At 36.7% G+C, this 20505-nt stretch overlaps 1 protein-coding gene across 1 annotated transcript in view; it reads right to left on the minus strand.

Moving 5' to 3' along the window:
- Positions 1-20505, minus strand: part of ZNF654 (zinc finger protein 654) — a 36474-nt gene that overhangs the window by 2297 nt on the left and 13672 nt on the right. Inside the window, exons 3-8 of the mRNA XM_042866981.1 lie at positions 16821-16902; positions 14081-14216; positions 9608-9810; positions 8711-8850; positions 3842-3983; positions 203-2501 (exon numbers count right to left, since the gene is read on the minus strand). Of these exons, the coding sequence (XP_042722915.1) occupies positions 203-2501; positions 3842-3983; positions 8711-8850; positions 9608-9810; positions 14081-14216; positions 16821-16902 (3002 nt within the window). The remainder of the gene's footprint in view (positions 1-202; positions 2502-3841; positions 3984-8710; positions 8851-9607; positions 9811-14080; positions 14217-16820; positions 16903-20505) is intronic.

Genomic DNA, 20505 nt, shown 5'->3' on the forward strand with positions numbered 1-20505 from the left:
TCCTATTTATGCAATACTATGTTTCAAAGTTCAGGTCACTGTTGATGTGAGTGACCTTCCTCTCTTTAAATTCTGTCATACTACAATTGCTTACAAGTGGTATGTGTCATTCCTGGTCCATCAGACAGCCTGTTTACAAGAACCACTATCTGTTTGGTATTTGCCTCCACACAAATAAACCCAGAAGAACTGTAAGACTTACTTTCATCATCTGAGTCGAATCCAAAGAGCGTCTGACATTTCTTTTGTGCAAGATGAGCCTCAAGTGCTTCTGAATTACAGTAGATGGTCAAGCAGTTGCCACATCTAAATCTTTCTGTTGTTTTACTACAACATTTATCTTGTTCTGAATGAGCATCTACTTTATCAGTCAACATTTTTCTACGTTTTGGCATGCTAATGTATCGTTCATCAAGATAACTTGGAGGCAAGGGTCTAACATATGGTTTTGTTAAGATGACACCATATGAAGTGTTTTCTGTTGTCTGATTTGGTTTAGAAGGTAGTTGCGAGGCAGCAGCATTATTCTGTGGCATATCGTGAGAATTCTGTAGAACTGATAACACCGACCCATTCTCTGTCCTTGTTTCATCTACCACTCTGTCCAAAGGTGTTTCTGACGACTTTGATGGTGTTTGATTTGGGTCACTGTGCCCATTGACCAGTTGGTCACTAACACTACAGTTTTCAGAATTTGGCTGTAATACAGGTGTCTTTTGGTCTATCAAAACCATTGCAGTGCCCTCAGATGAACTTTCATTTCCATTCTGCATTACATTATTTGCTTTCTTCTCAATACTTTGAATATATGTCTTTGGTTCTGTAGAATCCTTCCTTGACTTCCAAGTTGGAATTGGTAGATCTACAGTTTCATTTTCATTAACAGATTCATCATCATCGTGGCAACTACCAAGTTCTGAAGGGTCATCTGAAGAATCCTTTTCACTGGCATCTTCTGAACATTCTGATGTTTTACTTAAGTAATGCTGAGCCTCATGTTCATACAGCAAAGGGAGCTCCTCAAATAGCTCACAGCACTCTGCAAAATTGCACTGAGCTTTAAAAACATTATGACTTTTTGTATGCTCTGCTAGCTCAGTCGACAGCTTAAATCTCTGATTACAATTGAAGTGTAAACAAAAGTAAACGTTTGGATACACGTGTCTCTTCAGGTGGTCTATAAAATGTTGGGAATCGGCAAATTTTCTCTGACAGAACCGACATTTTCCTTTATTCCATTTCATTATATGTTGCTGAACCTTCAAATCAGTTGGATGAGCTTTTCTTGCGTGTTTATTGAGAAATCGGATCTTTTTAAACACTCTAGCACAACCATTAGCAGGGCACTTCAAGCTTCCTTCTTGATCCATAGCATCATAATATTTTTGAGGAGAGAAAGCTCCATTCACTTTATGCAAAATAGGTGACTCTTTACTGGAGTTCTCATCATCTTCAGGCAAGCTTTCTGTACTTAAAGCATCAGGAGCATTATTAAAGCAGCTGTCACAACTACTATTTTCAGTAACATCATCCTGGTCACTTAGATGGTTTTCCACTGCATTGAATACCTGTTCAGCCTTCTCCTGTCCTATGTCTGCACTTGGAACTACTGCAATCTCTCGTTCATCCTCTTTAGAACCAACAGAACTCCCATTTTCAAGAGAGGGACAAACATCAAAACGTTCTAGTTCATTACAAACCGGAGCCTGCTTACTGGCCTCAAGAACTGCAGCAAGATGTTGCCTTTCTATCTTTCTGACATGATTCCTTAGGTGCTTTAGCATAAGTCCTTTTTGCCTGAATTTTCTGTTGCAAAGTACACAGGAAAAACTGCCCTTTTTCTGGTGAGCTTGTGCATGTTTCACAATGTGATCACCAAAGAATTCCTTGTTGCATATCACACAGCGGTGCCTTGGTACAGTATTATCTAACATTTTAGATGCTTCAAGAGCTTCATGGTTCTTTTTGGCATTACTTTTGGACTGGGCTTCAGAGAGGTCTTCAGGGTCAAGCTCCCCATTGTTTACATCTGTTGAACAGACACGTTCCTCACTCATAGCCCTATACTCTGTTATCTTCTCTACATTTGCAGTAGAGTTTTCCAGTGTAGTTTCACTTAAGCCAGCAAAAGCTTTATCCTCCAGTAATGCTAAACAGTTCTGCTTGATCATCAAGAAATTCCAAAACTCAGGATCAAAAAACAAACCTTTTTTCAAAATAGGAAGCAATTCAAAACGTACACGGTTTTGAACAGAACTAGTGCATTCATTATATTCTTCATCTGCACATTTATATAAATGTTCAACAGTGTAGTAAGATTCCAAAGTGCGCTCAAGAAAAAAGATCGAAAGCGCACAAATTCTGAGGATCTCCAAGTCATTCGGCAGAAAGTGAGCAATTGCTTTGTAAATAAGACTTTTCATAGTGGGATCTTCACGGAGGTCCAACTGTAGGGCACATCCACATATCTCAACACATACCTGAAGACCATCCTCACCGACCTGCAGAAAGGAAACAATCGTATATAGCACCATAATTTTCCTTGTGGGCTTATTGAAGTCTAGAGATTGAAAGTCAAATCTAAAGAAGTCTGACCTATGGCTCTATGAGTGTGAGGGAGAGCTAGAATAAACAGTGCCCAAATATCAACAGCAAAGTGTAAGCTGTAAAATACTGCCTTTGATTTTCAACAGTGGCCACCAAGAAAGCTGTAACAGCCCATACTCGAGCATTTTACAGGCCTGAATTTTCAGAATTGACAAGATATCTTTCCAATGTGCAGAATTCCCTTTCCACGCTTAAGGCTGGGGGTCCCCCTCAAGCTTACAATTGCGAGGGATGGTCAGAAACATACTACCTAACATATGGTGTACTAGTAAGAAGAGTTTCAGTAAAGCTTACTATCCACCCAAATATACATGTGTGTTAAAATATATTTATTTATATCTTGGCTGTTAAAAAAAAAAAAGCAACATCCTAAAACTACTACGTCAAGGTATTCATGTCACTAGAAGTATTTTAGAACACATACTACGATTAAAATCTTGAACAACAGCAAATCATTGCATTCAGAATTGCAAAGCATTAGTCCTGACAAAATAATTTATAATTCATTTACGCAAATGTTTAAGGAACAGAATAGAGAAGCTCTGTTCAATCAAGTGAATGTTAAAAAGCAATGTGTTTAGAATCAGCTGGCACTCCTGTGCACAAAGGGTTGCACATTACATTTTCTCTTTTTTTTTTTTTTTGCAGGTGTTCTTTATGAAGAGCAGAAAACATGTGAAGCAAGAAATACAGCATATCTTTCTGAAGCAAAACTATGTTTTCTCTCATCTTAGTTTAGCTCTTCCTTCATTTTTGCTATTTTAAGCATTACTTCACATTTGGTGAGAAATTGTGGAAGGATTCAGAACTTAACAAGAGTGAAAGGCAGATACAATGACATAGAAGTCCTATTTCCTGGCTAAAAGAAAAAAAAAAAAAACACAAAAAGAGTGGGGGAAAAAACAGCCGCCACCCATCTTTCACATTTATTCCATGTATTTATAAGCAGTTTCCCCAAATGTTTATATAGAACGCCATTCCTCAAATTTTCTGCAGTCAAAAAGGAAGAAAAACTTACTTGACACAATTGAGTCAGAAAGAAGTCATGAAAACACTCAATAGATCAAAGACAAAATTGATATGGACACATTTGAGAACCTGACAGAGCTTTTAATTCTATGCCCTTCCCTGCCCGTTCTTCCCGTTCTACAGAAACATCTATATTACTTCTGTTTACTTGTAACACAAAGTATGGAGGGAAAGAGTAAAGATGTAAACAAAAAACTGAACTTACTTCATCCTTAATGACTTTCATGAAAGGGAAAATTACTCTGACATTTGTAGCAATCCTTAAAAGTTGGTAGCACTGGTCAACAAATACTTGTTTTGAGGGGTTAGATTTAAGCTGCAGTTTACTCCAAATGAAGATCAGGTCCCTATAAGCACAGAACACAATACTTTGATTATGTTGAGTATTAAAGAAGCCTATCACTAAGCATGACAGGTTACAAAGAGCAACAAGTCGCATACACTGCAATCAAATTTGTATTTGAGGACTTAAAGCAAATCTAATTAACAAAATTATATACAAAGTGCACAAGGGAAAACGGAACTTAATTACTTTGTTAAAGCATTCAGGGTATCTCCTATCACTCAGTCAATTAAGTCATGCAACAAAATATTAATATATTCAGTATAGTATCAGAGAACTGCACGGTATAATCATATGCTACAGTACCTAGCCCTTAACACCACAAGCAGCAAACATCAAGCTGCATAGTCTGTGTTTTCAGATTAAATTATGTTCACTGTAACAATCAGGAGTCCTTCAGGAAAACAAGTGGAATGCAAAATGTGGAAAACAAGACTATTGTCAAAATGCAGTCAGTAACATAGACTGTTGACAAGAAATGCTCTCTTTAGTTATTTACAATAAGTTTTCTTTTCTTGTCTGCTGTCATCATCAATCTTCCTAACCGACAGCAGCTACAGAGGAACATCAGCCTCCATCACTATTCACACATCTCTATCATTCAAGTCAAACAATATTTCTAACTGATACAAGGAAATGTAAGAACACAGTGCTAGACCCCTGCAGAGCTCTTACACAGGTAATGTGTTCAGTATATAAAACAGAACTCTACATCCTGTAATAAATTCTATGTTCTTTAATTCAGAGACTTCCACAATCAAATCTAACTCTTAGTCATACGAAAATTTGGCACCTCAAAGATTTTACACAGGACCTGATGCAGATAAGACTACACAGAAATTCCCATCGTAATATTGTGATGAAAAAAGGCGAGCAACTGTCTTTCATCTTCTGAAGGAAGATAACTTCTTTCTTCTATCAGCCTCCTACCTCAAGAGATGCAAACAGTCACTGACAAAATCCTTGGCTGATATACAAGAGTCCATAATGTATGCCAGATATAAATCAGATACATTTTACGATAAACTTAGAGAGGTCAACATCTGCCTGAAGAGAAGTGACATGACAGAACTGACTATGTCAGAACACTAACTTTGTTTTTAAATTTAGAACAGCTCTATAACTCTGTTTGACATGTTAAGCGTTAATTGAGCTAGATATGAGATCTTGATTACTTTCTTTCATCAGAAAACAGAAAGACTGAGGTCAAAAAGATAAGGCTTACACAGGGGAAAACAGTGAAAAGTGAGTACTACAAACAGCTCTACAACAAAATTAGTCTTAGAGGTTTTCTAAAGATACAGGCTGTTCACCTTTGCCTTTACCCGGCTGGAAATTTAAGCTCTTAAGTCTTTTTCCAAACTTTACACAGAAGTTTAAAAATAGTGTATTTGTGGACCAAGCCATTCATTTAAATAAAAAAAAAAAAATCAGGTAAGTCTCAACCATAAGTACCAGAAAGAAAGAATTTTTTTGCTAAGGATGCTGAGAGTAATTAAACTCTGTTTATTAATGTTGAACAGAATAGCAGTTACTGCTCTTGACTTTTCTCTGCTTCATACCACCTCACAGTAAGCCATTTCAACATTAAACCCAGGGAAAAGTCAGAATTGGTTTTCAGATAGACTAGTGGTTTAAGTGGCATATGATTGGTACAGACAAGCGTGAAGGCCTGACACAAGAAAAGAACTGAAAAACAAACAGAGAAAACTGAAAGAAGGAACAGCTCCATAGGTTAAGAGCAAGTCATTATATCAGTTTTACCATTGTTTGGCTAGATTGCGATAAGGAATATTTTAGACTTATTCCTGTGTAGACATGAAGGCTTCTCCTTCTCAGGCACATTTCTGACTCTCATAATGGTTGTGGATTGAAGCAGTCCTGAACTTCTGATTGGACTCCATTTCAACTAATTACATACTTTTCATATCAAGTTTAATTAACACCGAAGTCAACAGCAGTGAGGATATTTCTTTGGCACTGACCACAACACAAACAATGTTACGAAGTAGGCAAGGATAGGATTTTTTTTTTTTTTATTTGCTTGTGTACTAGATATATAATATAGCATAAGCACTTGATGACATTCTCAAAACTTCTAGGTAAGATAAGCTAGTTTGTTCTATTGCCCATGCCTAAACTGTTATTGATATGCCTACGGCAACTTCAATTGTTTTAAGATAGCAACTGGGCATTCCAGGCAGCCAATTCACCATGTTGTAACAAAAGCACTGAGTGCTCCCATAGTGACGTAAGAGGAAGGTTGAGCCTGCTCTACTTCAGCTAATCTAAAACATTTTCTACTGTTGATAAGTGGAAAGTCTGTCTTTCCTTGAGTATAGATTGCATATTTTACCAAAATGTACATGCTGAACAGTTACCCAAATCACTAACACTGCTTAAGGGCCAAAGACTTAATGAATATGTGGAAAAGAGTTTCTTGACTTAATGAACATGAATTATTTGTGAACAGCCAGAACAACATTTAAAGACTGCTTGGCAGAGAATGGAGGCCATTTTGCTATTCCTATCCAAACAAAATTCTGTCTTCCTGAAGACGTATCAAAAAATGATCTAAGAAAGCCAATCATGTCATTACAGACTGATCTCTGATCAACAAATCATATACATGTATACAAATAATTCTAAGCAAGACCTACCCAGTTTTGTTTTGTTTTGTTTTTTTTTCTGAGCAGCTTACATGTAGGCTTTCACCTCAGGAAAACAATGATAATTCAGATAATCTCAATATAGACAACAGTATACAGAGCTGTTTAAAGTCCATCTTTGTCTGAGATAATACAAGAGCTAATGGTTTCAGCTCAAAGTACTTCACAAGAAGCAACAGCATATACCTGCTATTTTCAGCTCTCTAATCTATTTTGGTATCTTATCTTTGCCAGCAGTGATTGCTGTTAGATCTGCAAGGCCTTCAATTCCAAACGAGGTAAAATGACTTGCGCTGTGCTTGAAGACATGAATATCTTTCTCTGGGGAAAACACACGATGCGGGATAACCTGATTCCAACTTTTTCCAAAACTTGAACGACAGTTCAGTCATGCTTAACTGCTTCACAAGCTTTGTCCCAGTTTACATTAAGCACTATGCAGATTTCTCTTATTTGGTATGCAATCATTATGACTCAACATCTGTAAAGAACCAAACAGTTATTCTGCCTGAATAGATACAACTGCTCTAAACTTGCTGTAAGATCACTATGTTTTATATTCTGAACAGAAGATTAAAACACTAGAAGAAGCTAGGATTGATTTCTTGATAAACATTTTTAACAGTACTGTAGCCTATTCTTGTTAGGAATTTCATTATTGATATCCACTTTACCCAAAGTAAGGACCAACATTTTGTTTTGAATTTCTGAAACTGATGCTGTAAAATCTGAAAATCAGCTAATGTGTTTCTTCTGACAGCAGAAGGCATAAAAATCAAGTTTAATGTCAATATTTACTGTGCATTTCTTAAAAGAGTGAATTCCTGAAACTGAAAGCATTAACCATGTAACTGATAAGTTATGTTAAAAAATTTCCTAATAAGAAAGAATTCAGAAGATGTAGCATTTGGGCAGCAATCAGCAATAACTGAATTACATTTGAGATTTCAGTGCTGGGTTCAGACAAGCTACATGCTTATCTTTATTTAAATTCACCTGTCCTACAGGGCTAGTCACTACCAGCTTTTACTGAACAGGACAAAAAATGCCAGAATAACTAGGTATTGCCAGTATATTATGAATTTGTACCAACAGATTTCTGAAGGTTTTGATTCAATGTTATCAACTACTTATCCAGTAGCTAAAGTAAAATTGATGAAGAGACACTTGTTCAATCATGTCTGATCTTCATTACTTCTGCTAAAAAAAGAAAAGACATATTTTACTTCTCAGTTCCCCTACCTCTGAAGCATGGAAATTCTTTATAGATTCCATATTAAAATTTGTATGCAAATCAATCACCTTCTTTGATTGAAATCTGCAGATTAAGCCTTTTTGTTCCAAGTACATAATCAGAAAAATTAAGCACACTTTATTAAGTCACACAGACATTACTTCACGTAAAGAAATAGTTCAAACTAAGCGTAGGGATTACCTGCCCCAGACATCTTTCAGTTCTGGGAATGATAAAATTTGTTTTGACCCTTCTTTAGAAAACTCTTAATAGCAACAAAAGGATTCAACTATCAAGCTGTAGTAGTGAATACAAAGCCATTCTTTCTTAAGCCTTTTTTCAGGGAATTATATTACATTATGGCTTTGTTTTTGAGGTAAAAGTTTACATAATCCATAGCACATTTTCAGAATCATATATTCTCTTTTTAGATACAACCGTGACATACTACAGTTTGGTTACTGTAAGCATTAACTGGCATCTAACTAGCTGGACAGGAAAATATCTGCATTGCCATTACGCTGAATACTATTGCACTTTGCCAATAATAAACATTGTATTTATGTATTTGCAGCCAAAAGAATCTGAAGGCTCATCTTTCTGTTCTTTTGAAGCAGTTAAGCGTTAACATACTAGGTAGAATACCATTGTACAGGACTCAATGAAAAGGTAACTGGAATAACAGAAGTACAAGAAATATCCACAGGCCAAGTTAGAATGTTTTTATCTGGTATTTTAAACTTGAGCTATACTTCAAAGTCAGACGAATTTCATTTCAGCAATAAGCACTTATCTGCTGAGCTGCTTCACCAGAAATAAAGTATTTACCATATACAATACATGTCTCCATTTTGGAGCTGTGGGACTAGGAACGATTCACATAGTTGTAAGGCTAAGGTAGTCTTCCCTTCTTTTTCAGTGTTGCAGATGATCTCAATTCCACTCTTGCAATCAGTCCTCAACAAGTGCTATATAATTAAAATAGAATCAATTTAGATAAATTTGCTAACGCAAAATAAAAGCCTATCAGACCTTGCTATATTAAAGAAGCCACTAAAAGCTGCAGTAACTATTATTATTTTTTTTTTTAATAGCTTTTCTTTAAGCTTGTGAATAGAGACTTTGGAGAAATTTAGAGCTGTTTCATATTTCTCAGAGTAATGCAAGTCAGAATTGATCAGAGAAATTAAAAACTACACAAAAGCTTTTTTTGCATGATGGTAGGTTGGTTTTTTTCCCTTAAAAAAAAAAAAGTTAAGATAAACATTGTTTTCTAGAAAATGCTCTCAGTGATATGAGTACAACCACATTTGTCGTTTTACATAGTGGGGCAACATAAAAGAAACTTTAAGGCTAACAAAGCTGTACAGTGCACAAAACATCAGATCGATACCAAGTGTGCTGAAGTGGTTTTGATGGAATAATAGTCAACCATAAAATAACAGTTAACACACTAAAGTTAAATAATGTTAGTGACTTAAGATAAACAGGGAATATATGTATGTAAGTAAACTTGACTAAAAAAAAAAGTATTTAGGTCAACAGGATTTCTAGGCACTTATATTTATCTTCTGGAAGCTTAAACCAGCTCTAAGTTAAGCAACACCAGTGTAATTGCTGATTTTATAACATTTCTTTCTACAAAAATAAAGAGTTCCATGTGCTCCTTTTGACACCGTGCATAACAACTATCACTTCATTAAAAAAAATACTGACAAACAATACCTCCTGGAATAGCTGATCTTCTAATGGTGACATATAAAGACAGGTGAAAAGCGCTTGATGGAAATACAGATCTTTACTGATATCTGGATGATTTATGCAAGATTTGATAAGAGCCATTGCCTCAGGGATGCGTTCACAGGCAATAAGGTATCTGGCACGCAGTTCAAAGAACAGTGGATTTTCAGAGCTTAAATATTTGTTAACTGTACAGAAAAGAAAGATTAAAGGTCATTAGAACATAAAGTCCAAACACCAAATATACTTAAATTCATTTCTCTTTTTAACAGTGCAATGTCAATAAATAATATAAAGAAAAAACTCTGTTAAAGAAGATACCAAATATTTAAGTAAATGCCATCATAAAGAATCTACCTTTTACTTGGAAGCAGAAACCATTATTTTTATTACAATTGTTTTTGTTTTGACTATAACAGATCATCTCAAATTGCTAACACTGATTAGTAGAACACATACAATTCAGCAGCAGATACAAACATTTTCAAGAAAAAAAAAATCTTTCCTTTCTCAGCACTGGAATTGGCTTGTTGTCTGAAATATGGGATCTACATCACTTTCAACATTAACTATAAATATTTAAGACAACTTGGGATACTCATTACCCATTAAAATGTAGGAGCTTAGAGTATGGAAAAAATTAACTACAATCCACACGCTTTAAACCTTTGGTTTCGCTTAGAGAAGTAGAATATAAACCCTTCCTTTCTCTAAATATCCTGCTTTTTAAAAAAATAAAATTAAATTTGAAATACACGTATTATGTTTTAATTAACACTTAAATGCTGATACTTTTAAACAGCCTTGATCTCTAGAAATTGCTTCTTCATACTTAGAAGCTTACACTGAAGCTAGAATATCAACAGAGTCAACTGAAACAAACAAACATTTAATTAAACTGAAAAGTAAAGAAATTAATAGAATCATAGAATCACAAGGTTGGGAACGACCTACAAGATCATCTAGTCCTCATCACCGTTGCCACCACAAGCACTAAACCACATCACGCAGCACGTCATCCAGACGCCTCTTGAACACTGCCAGGGACAGCGACTCCAACACCTCCCTGGGCAGCCATTCCAGTGCCTGACCATCTCTGGGAGAAAAAGGTCTTCCTTACTGTCTAATAAAACAATGGCTTTTAGTTTCCTATTTTAAAAGATCATACAGATTCTAGCATTAAAAGTTAAAATGCCACTCAAGCATAGAGAAGTTATAATGTTTTTATTCTGAGAATTGTTTGCATCTTCCCAAGCAAAGGCACTCTGAGATGTCAACTGTGTGCTGTTCTTAATATCTTGGAAATTATGGCCTAATCTTGCATTCTCAGCAGCCCACTTATCAAAGAGAAAGAGTCAGAAAAGTCAATTTTTAGTGCATAGCCTGTACTATCACAGTATTTCATAACTATATATAAAAAAAAGTAACTTAAGGCTAAAAGTACAAATCGGAAGTTTATACCTTAAAAAGAACCTGCATGAGGAAAGTTATAAGCAAACTAAATGGACAAAGGGACAAGAGATTTAAAAAAAATATATAAATGATTACTGAAAACCACTATCTAAACAGCCAAGAGAAGATATTTCCCAAAATAAAATATTACCAGTGCAACAAGCTTTAATTTACACTGAATTATTTTTTAAAGGATCCTTGGTTTGAAAAACACACTTTTATGCTCAGAAGCAGGATTTCTCTGCCATTTGTATTTTATCAAAGTTAATGCCACTACATGCAAGTGAGCATTTAAGGTATGCAATCCAACATGATGCAAGGTTTTAGATCAGATTTCTTAATAGATATTCTCTAAGCTCTACCATAATAGACCTTATTCCCACTACCCATTAGCACTTTGGGGTACAAACATTATAAAGATGAAGGTGGAAAGAAAAGCCACTGTCTAACAGTGGTTATATAACTGCAGGGAACAGCGATCATCCCTGTTCTGCAGGGAACAGAATAATCCTTAAGGCCATGTAAAGGCATCTCTTTTTTGGACTTCATATACTTCAGATAACAAATCTAATTATCAGTTTCATATACAAACATTATCCCACAGATTATTGAATACTGACATCAAAATATCTTAATCCAGAAATGTTTAGGTCATATTATTTGGTAATTTTAAGAAAATGTTGTATGCATAACTGGCTCTAACATCCTTTTCCTTCAAATAAGTAAAGACAGCAGACTACAAAACTGCTTATTATATCACTCTCACTTTCTATGAGATAAATCCTTAGCTCAGTATGCTACTCCACTTTGTAAGTGAGAATTCCACTTCTGACATGAATTCCCAGTGAATAAGGTCTCCTGTACACTAACACTGCTTTTAAACAGACTGAGCTCCACTAAACAACTGACAGGGCTCTGCTCCCTCCCTGTTATGGAATGCCCTCCTTCTCCAAGAGGACATTTACAATGCCTCTAACTCTCCAAAGCAGAAAACAACTGTTAACTATATTAGCATTTAGGCATGCCTGCAGTACATTAAAAACAGCTTGAAGACAATATCATCTATTCTTGTCCAGGCAGCATGTGCAGCACTTTGCTTTAGAGCAACAGATGCCAGCCGTCAGCTTAGAAAATAATTAACTGCTTTCATCTGAACGTTCCTCTGCCTACAGTATTCTCTTTCAGAAGTTCACATTAGGTTCTCTTATTCTCTCATCCATCAGAAGTTTATTGCTCCCAAGGTTCAAGAAAATTACAACTCAAATCAAACCCTGCTGCTTTTATTTAAAGCAAAAGATTGCTTTCCTTTGCAGCCATTTCAGTATGTAGTACAACACCTTCAACACCTCCAAGTACACTACAGTGCATGTAAGGGCAGGCACAGAAAGGTTTGTCTCGACCTAACCTTGTGTGTGCAACTAACGAGGCCAGGACAAGATTATGTAGTTTACACAGTACGTGTTTATTCGTCCATCTGACTTTCACAAGTGATGGTTGATGATTCAGCCTTTTCATCTCCTAGCAGCTTTCTTCATTTAAAACAGTGATCCCCAAGGGAATTATATGGCCAAATATGAAAATATACATCAAACATCGCCAGCCTACAAAGCAGCAAAGAGTACTTGCTTTGTGTAAGTATTCAAGAGAATCAGATTTTAGAGAAAGTGAGACCAAAAAAAAAAAAAGGCTTTTGAAAGATAATATCTAAAATAAAGTGTTTGTGATAACAGATGAGAAGAAGATATCAGAAGATACAAGGAGAAAGAATACCTAAGCATAGGGTAAGGAGATGTAGCCTGCAACAAAAGGAAATAAAATGATCATCTAATGATGATAGGCAGTCTCATTCTTATTCTGCCAGGCAAAGCTAAGGAAAAATCCTTGAACTGTTACTCATCATACATAGGTGCCATACTGATCGAGGAAATCGGTAAGAAAAAGGATTAAAATAATTCTTTGCTAGAATATTTGAATATTGAACAAAATATTTCAAATTGCTATCAAGTCTTACATGCTTTCATTCTTCCCTGAGATGTTCTATGTATGTATGTTAATCTTTTAGGATTACAAACTTTTCTTCCATTTGACACCTACCTTCAGATTTTAACCACCAAAGCTTCTAATCAGTCATTAGACACAGAATAAAATAAGTGCTTATTTTACAAGAGACAGAACAACAATCAAGTTTATCAGATTAATTTGCCATCAAATCACTTTCTGTAGTTAAGACTACAGCTCAAACTGTCCTGACTTTACAGTTCTCTTCTTACCTCTATGGAACATACACGTTTTTTATAAACAAGGCAATTCATTTGAATCATTCATTGCACCACAGTAACAAGAGAAGAACTGCATCTTCCATCGCTATCAAATGAAAACAACTTTCAAGAGCTCCTCCTGTTAGCAAAAACATTATCTAAGAGGCTAGTAAAGGCTTTCACTGTAGACAGAATATAAGCCATTTTTACCTTTATGGCTACAAAAAAAAAAAAAACAATTCTTTTTTCTAAACCCAACACTGTTGCATATGCTACCACAAACAGAAAACAGCTACAAGATGTAGTCACAAGTTCCACTCCTAATAGTGCCAATAAAACCTCCAAGTATTTACAACTTCAAAGAAAAATTAAATGAGTTAGGGTACCATGAAACAAAATTACACATCAGGACCTCCCCTGATCATGACGCTTCAGAAGCCTAAATGAAGTCAAGTTTGTCTTAACACGCTTTCAAGGTTAGAACACAACTGGACTTTGTAAATACATTTTATAAGGGACTGCTCACTAATCTCCTGTATCTGATGAATTTGATCTCTACACTATTAAACTAGATTGAAACTATTATCACAGAAATTTAGTTTCCTTTCAAAAAATAAAAAGACTGATAGATTTTACTACCGAAAAAAAATTGTGCGCAATACCAGCAGGCAACATCTAACCTAATACCAAACAGGCATAACTTAACAACTTTTTCTTAGTGCTAGAAAATATGTGGTAAATTGAGTACCTAACTCCTGTGATACAGGCTTTGCTTTAAGAATGGCTTGTAATATCGGGTCCTCCCAAGGTCCACCATCTCGAATTATTCGAGTCACTAATTCCAGGTTTATATTTCTGTATTTATTTAGAAGGTTCTGACATTCCTACAAGTAAAAAGAAAACACAGTTGTAAAAATGAAAAGCACTGTCTAAAAATACAGTTAGGCCACCTAAAAAGATACAAAGCTAGAAAACCCAACCACGTTCCAATACTTCCTCGGACAAAGTCCACAAAGTCTTATAATGATGAGGTCTACACAAAGACCGAAAGCAACAACTTACATTCTGTAAGACTGTGGAAGCCAGAATATTTTCTGATGTCACTAAGCAAGAGTCTCCCATTTGTATAAAAATGAAAACTGCTTTTGTTGAATTAAGAGATATCAGCATGCTGTGGGAAAAGTCTTCACCTGATGCTAGTCTGCACAGATTTAGACACACTGACACTGCACCTGTGACACAGGGACGGAGCATAAACTCTAAGGCTTTAAGAGAAAAATTGAATTAAGATATATGAAACATCAGTCCTCAGGCACCCATTTTTATCCAGATTTCTGTTAAAAAAAAAAATCATGCTTGCCAAAAATAACATGGTCTGGTTTAACAATCCTTGATTTTCATATATAACAAGTTTTCCTCCTATTGTTACTTACTGGTAAAAGTGTCAACATAATTAGAATTCTACTGTTCATTAACAATAACACGAAAAAAGTATGTAATTTTGAAATCAAAGCAAAAAGGTGTCTTTTTTTGTCAAAGAGCTAAGAAGACTATAATTATGCAACTGAAGAATAGCTTCTATAAACTATACAATTATCTTCTCCACATTCTTTTTCCTGTAAATTCTTTTAGTTTCAGCTCCTCACTGCTTTTTTTAATATTCAGATGAATATGTATGACTGCATAAGAATGGTTAAGTAATCAAAACAGTGGCTTTCACGACTCGTTTGATTATACAAAGGCTGCTCCAAAAGTAATGTCTCTTTCTTTATTACATTGGCCCACAACGTCAGTGGTGGATATTGGTGGTATGGCAATGGAGGTTGAACCCTCCCAACAATATTCCTTTACACTTTGTTGCTGTGCGACAGATGGCAGCAAAGGACCAGTCCAACAAACTGCACAGTGGATGAAGCAAAGGTGTGTCACTGAATTCCTCCATGCAGGAAAAAAATGGCACCCACTAACATCCATTGACACTTGTTGAACATTCATGGAGACGGAACACTGGATGTCATCACGGTGAAGTGATGGATGGTGCATTTCAGCAGTGGCGATAGCAACGAGAAAGACAAGTCACATTCCAGATAATCACACAGATATTTTTTTTTTTATTTAAAACAGAAGTGCAGCATGCAGGCTCCTGTTCACCCGTGACAAAAATGCATAGCTAAGGGTGGCGCCAAATTTAGAAGATAGCATTTTGTAGCTGCGACTTTGCTCTGTCAACTAGTGCTATTGTGCTCTTTGCAGCTGTTACAGTTTCCACGGAAATAAATAGGAGGCATTACTTTCAGAGCAACCTATATACAACAGATTCAAAAATTCTTCAAGTAAAGATCTATTTAAATACATTCATTGCTTAAAATTCAAATTAAATCAGGAAAAAGTCCAACAAATAAATTTCTATATATCACACTGCTAAATTCTTTCTTGTTCATAGACTGTTTTTGAAAAGCCCTTATGACTGCACTACCAAAATGCATTATTACTCTCATGCAAGAAGCCCTGTCCTCTCATGGGGCTGCTAAGCCACTTCTTGACCCCATTCTTCCTCTAATTCTAATCAAGGATAATTTATAATTGCTGCTGTTTTGATAACTTAGCTAAGTAGAGCTGGCATTAATTTGTAGCAGCAATGAAAAGAGGTATTAGCATAAAAATTACAGGAGGATAGTTATTTCTCAAACTACAATTTCCTGATCAGTGTTAACAAAAGAAGCAACCCTGTCTTCCACCCTTTCAATCCACATCATTAAATTTATTTTCTCATGATTAGCACAAGTGCTTTCTTTCCCATGCACTGAAGTCAACTCTCAAAGCCCATACAGGGCCCAGAGAAAAACACCTTATTGGGCAGGAAAAAAAAGGTGGGGGAGGAGAGGGGAAGTGGGAATTGGGAGGATTAAATTTTAAATCCAGGAACATTTCTCTTAAACAGCTGTAAGTAGCCATACAAAAAAATTGCCCCAGCATAGTTGAGAATATAGCCATTTTATACAGTGCCACACACTCTAACCTGAGAAGTTCACTGAAATACAGCTTCAATTTCAAACTTGCTGTTTAAAACTGCTGAGGGAACCTTGCTGTTTCGTGTCACGGACTGGCATGAAACACTGGATGACATTAAGGTGTACTTTGACACAAACAAGTTCCCTTCAATGCAAGAAAAGCATAGAACCTGTCTTCAAACAAAAGACAGGCATTAAAAAGAAAGACATTTACCTAGTCCAGAAAGGTTCAAATAGCAATATGATAACAAATTAAGAATAAGTGACTTTTCCTTCAAATATCTTTTTAATTAATTTGTTTTCAAAAGTCTTTTTTTTTTTTTTTTTTTTTTTTTTTTCTCTCTTCTTTTTTCCCCTCTTCAAACTATGGCATTTTTCCTTCAGGTCATATATTCATAAAAAACCCACCCAACCAAAAAACTGTCTTAACAGGTACTAAAATGGTATTAAAAGTTTATGTAAAGTAGGCAACACTACCTGGATTGAACCTAAAATATCTTTCAAAGGATCTTCATAGAACTCATCTTTTCCAAAGAACAGCAGCAATTCAAAAAAACTCCTAAAAAACAGAAGTAGCAACAAGTCAAGCAAACTAAAAACGTTCATTCAAGAAACTAGTATAAGTTTACTATTTTCCATAGCACTACAACAAAACAGAATTTTGCTAAGTTTAGGGTTCTTGTCAGCACTAAAGAGTCACTGTAAAAACGTTTGGCTAATGCCTACACTTTCTAGTCACTATCTATGTTTCAATAACTCCACAATGTCTAATACCCTGCACTTGATTTTAGCAGTTAAGATTCCACATCCCAAACACATTCTGCATCAAGCATCAGGTCACAAATATAACACATTAACAGCTAAAGATAAGCTATTTTACAAACACAAATCAACAGTAGAACAGAAAAACACTTAAAAAGTTAGTCTTTCTTCACTACTGCATTCAGTCTTTGGTTGCAATATCTCTTTAAACAAAAAGGAAGATATTCACAAACCGTTGGACAAGGAACTCTTTTGCATGACTATTAAATTCACTGCAATTATTCCTAAATTTTAGTGACTCTTACTACTTCAATACATTTGAAAGTGTACCCTCAACACTTTTCATTTTTAATATGGCAGATCCAAAAGAAGTTAAAGAACAGATTTAAAGCAAAGTTTCCCTTCATATTCAGAAATGCTGTGGATCAAAGAATCTTAATATTAACACAAAAAGAGCTTTCTAAAAATTTCAAAAGACTCCAAAGGGAATTTTTATGAGAATAATGGAAAAGTGTCACAAAATTAGGCAGCCTTTAGATTATACTGCAGCAAAGTCTATCACTGGCTAGGAAAAAAGATGTCAAAAACAGGCCTAGAAAATATGAAAAACAAATTCATTAAGTGCAGAGATGGGACATATCTCCAAAGCCTTTGAATCTCAGCTGAGATATGGAATGGGAAAAAGAAAAAAAAAAAAGAAAAAAAAAATTCAATACCCAAATAAGTACTTTATTTAGAAACACAGTATCTCATTTCACATTGATAACATTTTTGCTGCATACTGACTCTTAGGAAAGGTCAAACTTGAGTCATGTCATGATCAGGACAGTAGACCAACTGGAACTTAAACAATATTTGGTTATGACAAAACTACTTACAGCAAATGACATAGGCATCAGATTTAATTTGTTTTAATTATTTTAACTGTTTTAAAGAGAATAAGCCTTGATAAAAAAAAAAAACACCATAGGAAACTAATACTGAAAAAGTGCAATCTACAGTTTTATTCCGTATCAACGCATCTGCATCACAGTCATAGAATCATATAATGGCTTGAATCGAAAGAGACCTCAAAGATAATTAGTTCCAACCTCCACCCTATAGGCAGGGCTGCCCACCATGAGCTCAGTCTGCCCAGGGCCACATCCAACCTGAACCTGAATGCCTTCAGGGATGAGGCACCACAGCTCCTCTGGGCACAGCTCACCAAGCTCACAGAAAAGCATTTCATCCTAATCTTGATCTAAACCTACCCTCTTTTACCTCAAAATTATTAGCCCTTTTCCAAACAAGACACTCCTTGATGAAGAGGCCCTCCATGTCTTTCCCATAGGTCCTGGAAGGCCACTATGATGTCTGCTTGGAGATGTGTATTCTCCTCCTCTTCACAGGAGAGGTGCTCCAGGCTTCAGATCATCTTTATGGCCTCCTCTGAACCTAAACTAGCAGGTCTAAATTGTTCCTGACCAGCTTCAATCAAGCATGTCTGGGGAGGATCGCTGCAAGTCTTCTACATGTGGATTGCAGACTAACTGCCTACCTAAATACAAGGAGATGCTGGCAAGGTCTTCTTTTCTCTGCTGCCTCTGGTACTTCAGCAGCATGGTGAGGATGGGAGAGTGATGGGGTAGTTAACAAGCAATTCCCAGTGAGTGACTGTGGCTTTTGAGAGAAGATGCTGTCCTCTCACAAGCTAGCCCCTGAACTAGCTTGGGATCTGGTGATTGCTGTTGGTGCAGCAAAGGCAACCAGTAGGGCCGCGTAAGTTTCCCTAAGCTATGGGCACAATTTTCAGACACTGCCACATCCAACTTTATCCTCTGCACAACTCTCTGTTGGATAAAAGCAACCCAACTGCTGATCGGGAGTACAGGTGATGCTTTTCTCTATCCCTTCAGTGGCAGGGAGGATTACTGAGAGGACTAGGAAAACCCACCAGAAAAATACATGGCTGAGAGGCTGATGTCACAGTAGGAATTTTGATTTTTCAACCATTGATTTACTTGGCACCCAGCCCAATGGCTGCTAGTGGTGTTCATCTAGATCACAGGGGGAAAAGAACCCTATCCCAGGAGCTGTCGGGACTCGCTGACAAGGGCTTTAAACTAGGTTTGAAGGGGAAAGGGACTGATAGCAAGCTTGCCCACAACAAGGTGCAGATTACCATAGCTAAGTTAGAGGGACAAGGTGTTAGCAGGAGCCCTCAACCCACTGCATTTTACAATGCATGTACTAGGCAGCAAGCTAGTGGGGTTCATCACCAGGGCTTTAAACTAGATGTAGTGGGGGGGGAAGGGAATGTACTGCTGAGGAACAGAGAAGAATCAGGGAAGAAAACTGTTGGTTTAGGAAACAGCGAGGGAAAACCTCAGATTTTTCCCAGAGGTTTTTGGCAGGGCTGTTCTAAGAAGATAATAAGGCCGAAAACCCAGCTGAAGTGCCTCTGCACCAAAGCAAGAGGAAAGGGAAACCATGTTGCAATTGAAAAACTATGATCTTATTGCTATTATCATAAAAATACAGCAGGATGACTCATAACAGGAATACTATGATTGAGGGCTGTGAGATTTTTAGAATGGAAAGGTGAGATAGAAGAGGTGGGGGAGTTGCCCTCTATGTTAAGAAGTGGATAGACTATGAAGAGCTGCCCCTGAGAAAAAGTCATCAACAGGTTGAGAACTTGGGGGTTAAACTTAGGGACTGGACCAATAAAGGGCATCTGATGCTTGGAGTCTACTAAAGCAGCTTGACTGAGGGGAGCCTGTCGATGAGGCCTTTTTGCTTCAGCTGCAAGAGGTGTCACACTCACAGGCTCTCATCTTGGTGAGGGACTTCAACCACTCAAATATCTGCTGGGAAAAGAATGCCGTAAGCTGCAAGCAGTCCAGGAGACTCCTGAAGAACCAGAAAATTGTTAATGAGCAAGCATTAGATAAACCCACAAAAGGTGAAGCGCTGCTGGGCCTGGTGCTCACCAAAGCAGAAGAGATCATAAAAGATGTTATGACTGGAGGCAGCCTGGGCTGCAGCAACCATGTCCTGGTTGAGTTTGTGATCTTGAGGAACATGGGCCTGACAAAGAGTGGAGTCAGGATCCTAAACTTCAGGAGAGCACACTTCAGACTCTTTAAGGAACTGCTAGATGAGATACCCTGAGAAACCATCCTAAGGGACAGAGGAACAGAAGTGCTAGCAGCACTTTAAAGATACCTTTCTGACTGCAGAAGAGCTCTCCATCCACCAGAATAAGAAGTCAGGCAGACAAGGAAGGAAACCAGCATGGTTAAGCAAGGACCTGTTAGTCACACTGAGATGCAAAAAAAAAAAAAAAAAAAAGTGTAAGTGGGAGCAGGGATGGAATCCGGAATGGGGAAAGCCAAGGCGCAGATGGAACTGAATT

The sequence above is a fragment of the Lagopus leucura genome, unplaced genomic scaffold (genome assembly GCF_019238085.1).
Source record: "Lagopus leucura isolate 7727_CA_CO unplaced genomic scaffold, USGS_WTPT01 Super-Scaffold_100001, whole genome shotgun sequence".
Classification (NCBI taxonomy): domain Eukaryota; kingdom Metazoa; phylum Chordata; class Aves; order Galliformes; family Phasianidae; genus Lagopus; species Lagopus leucura.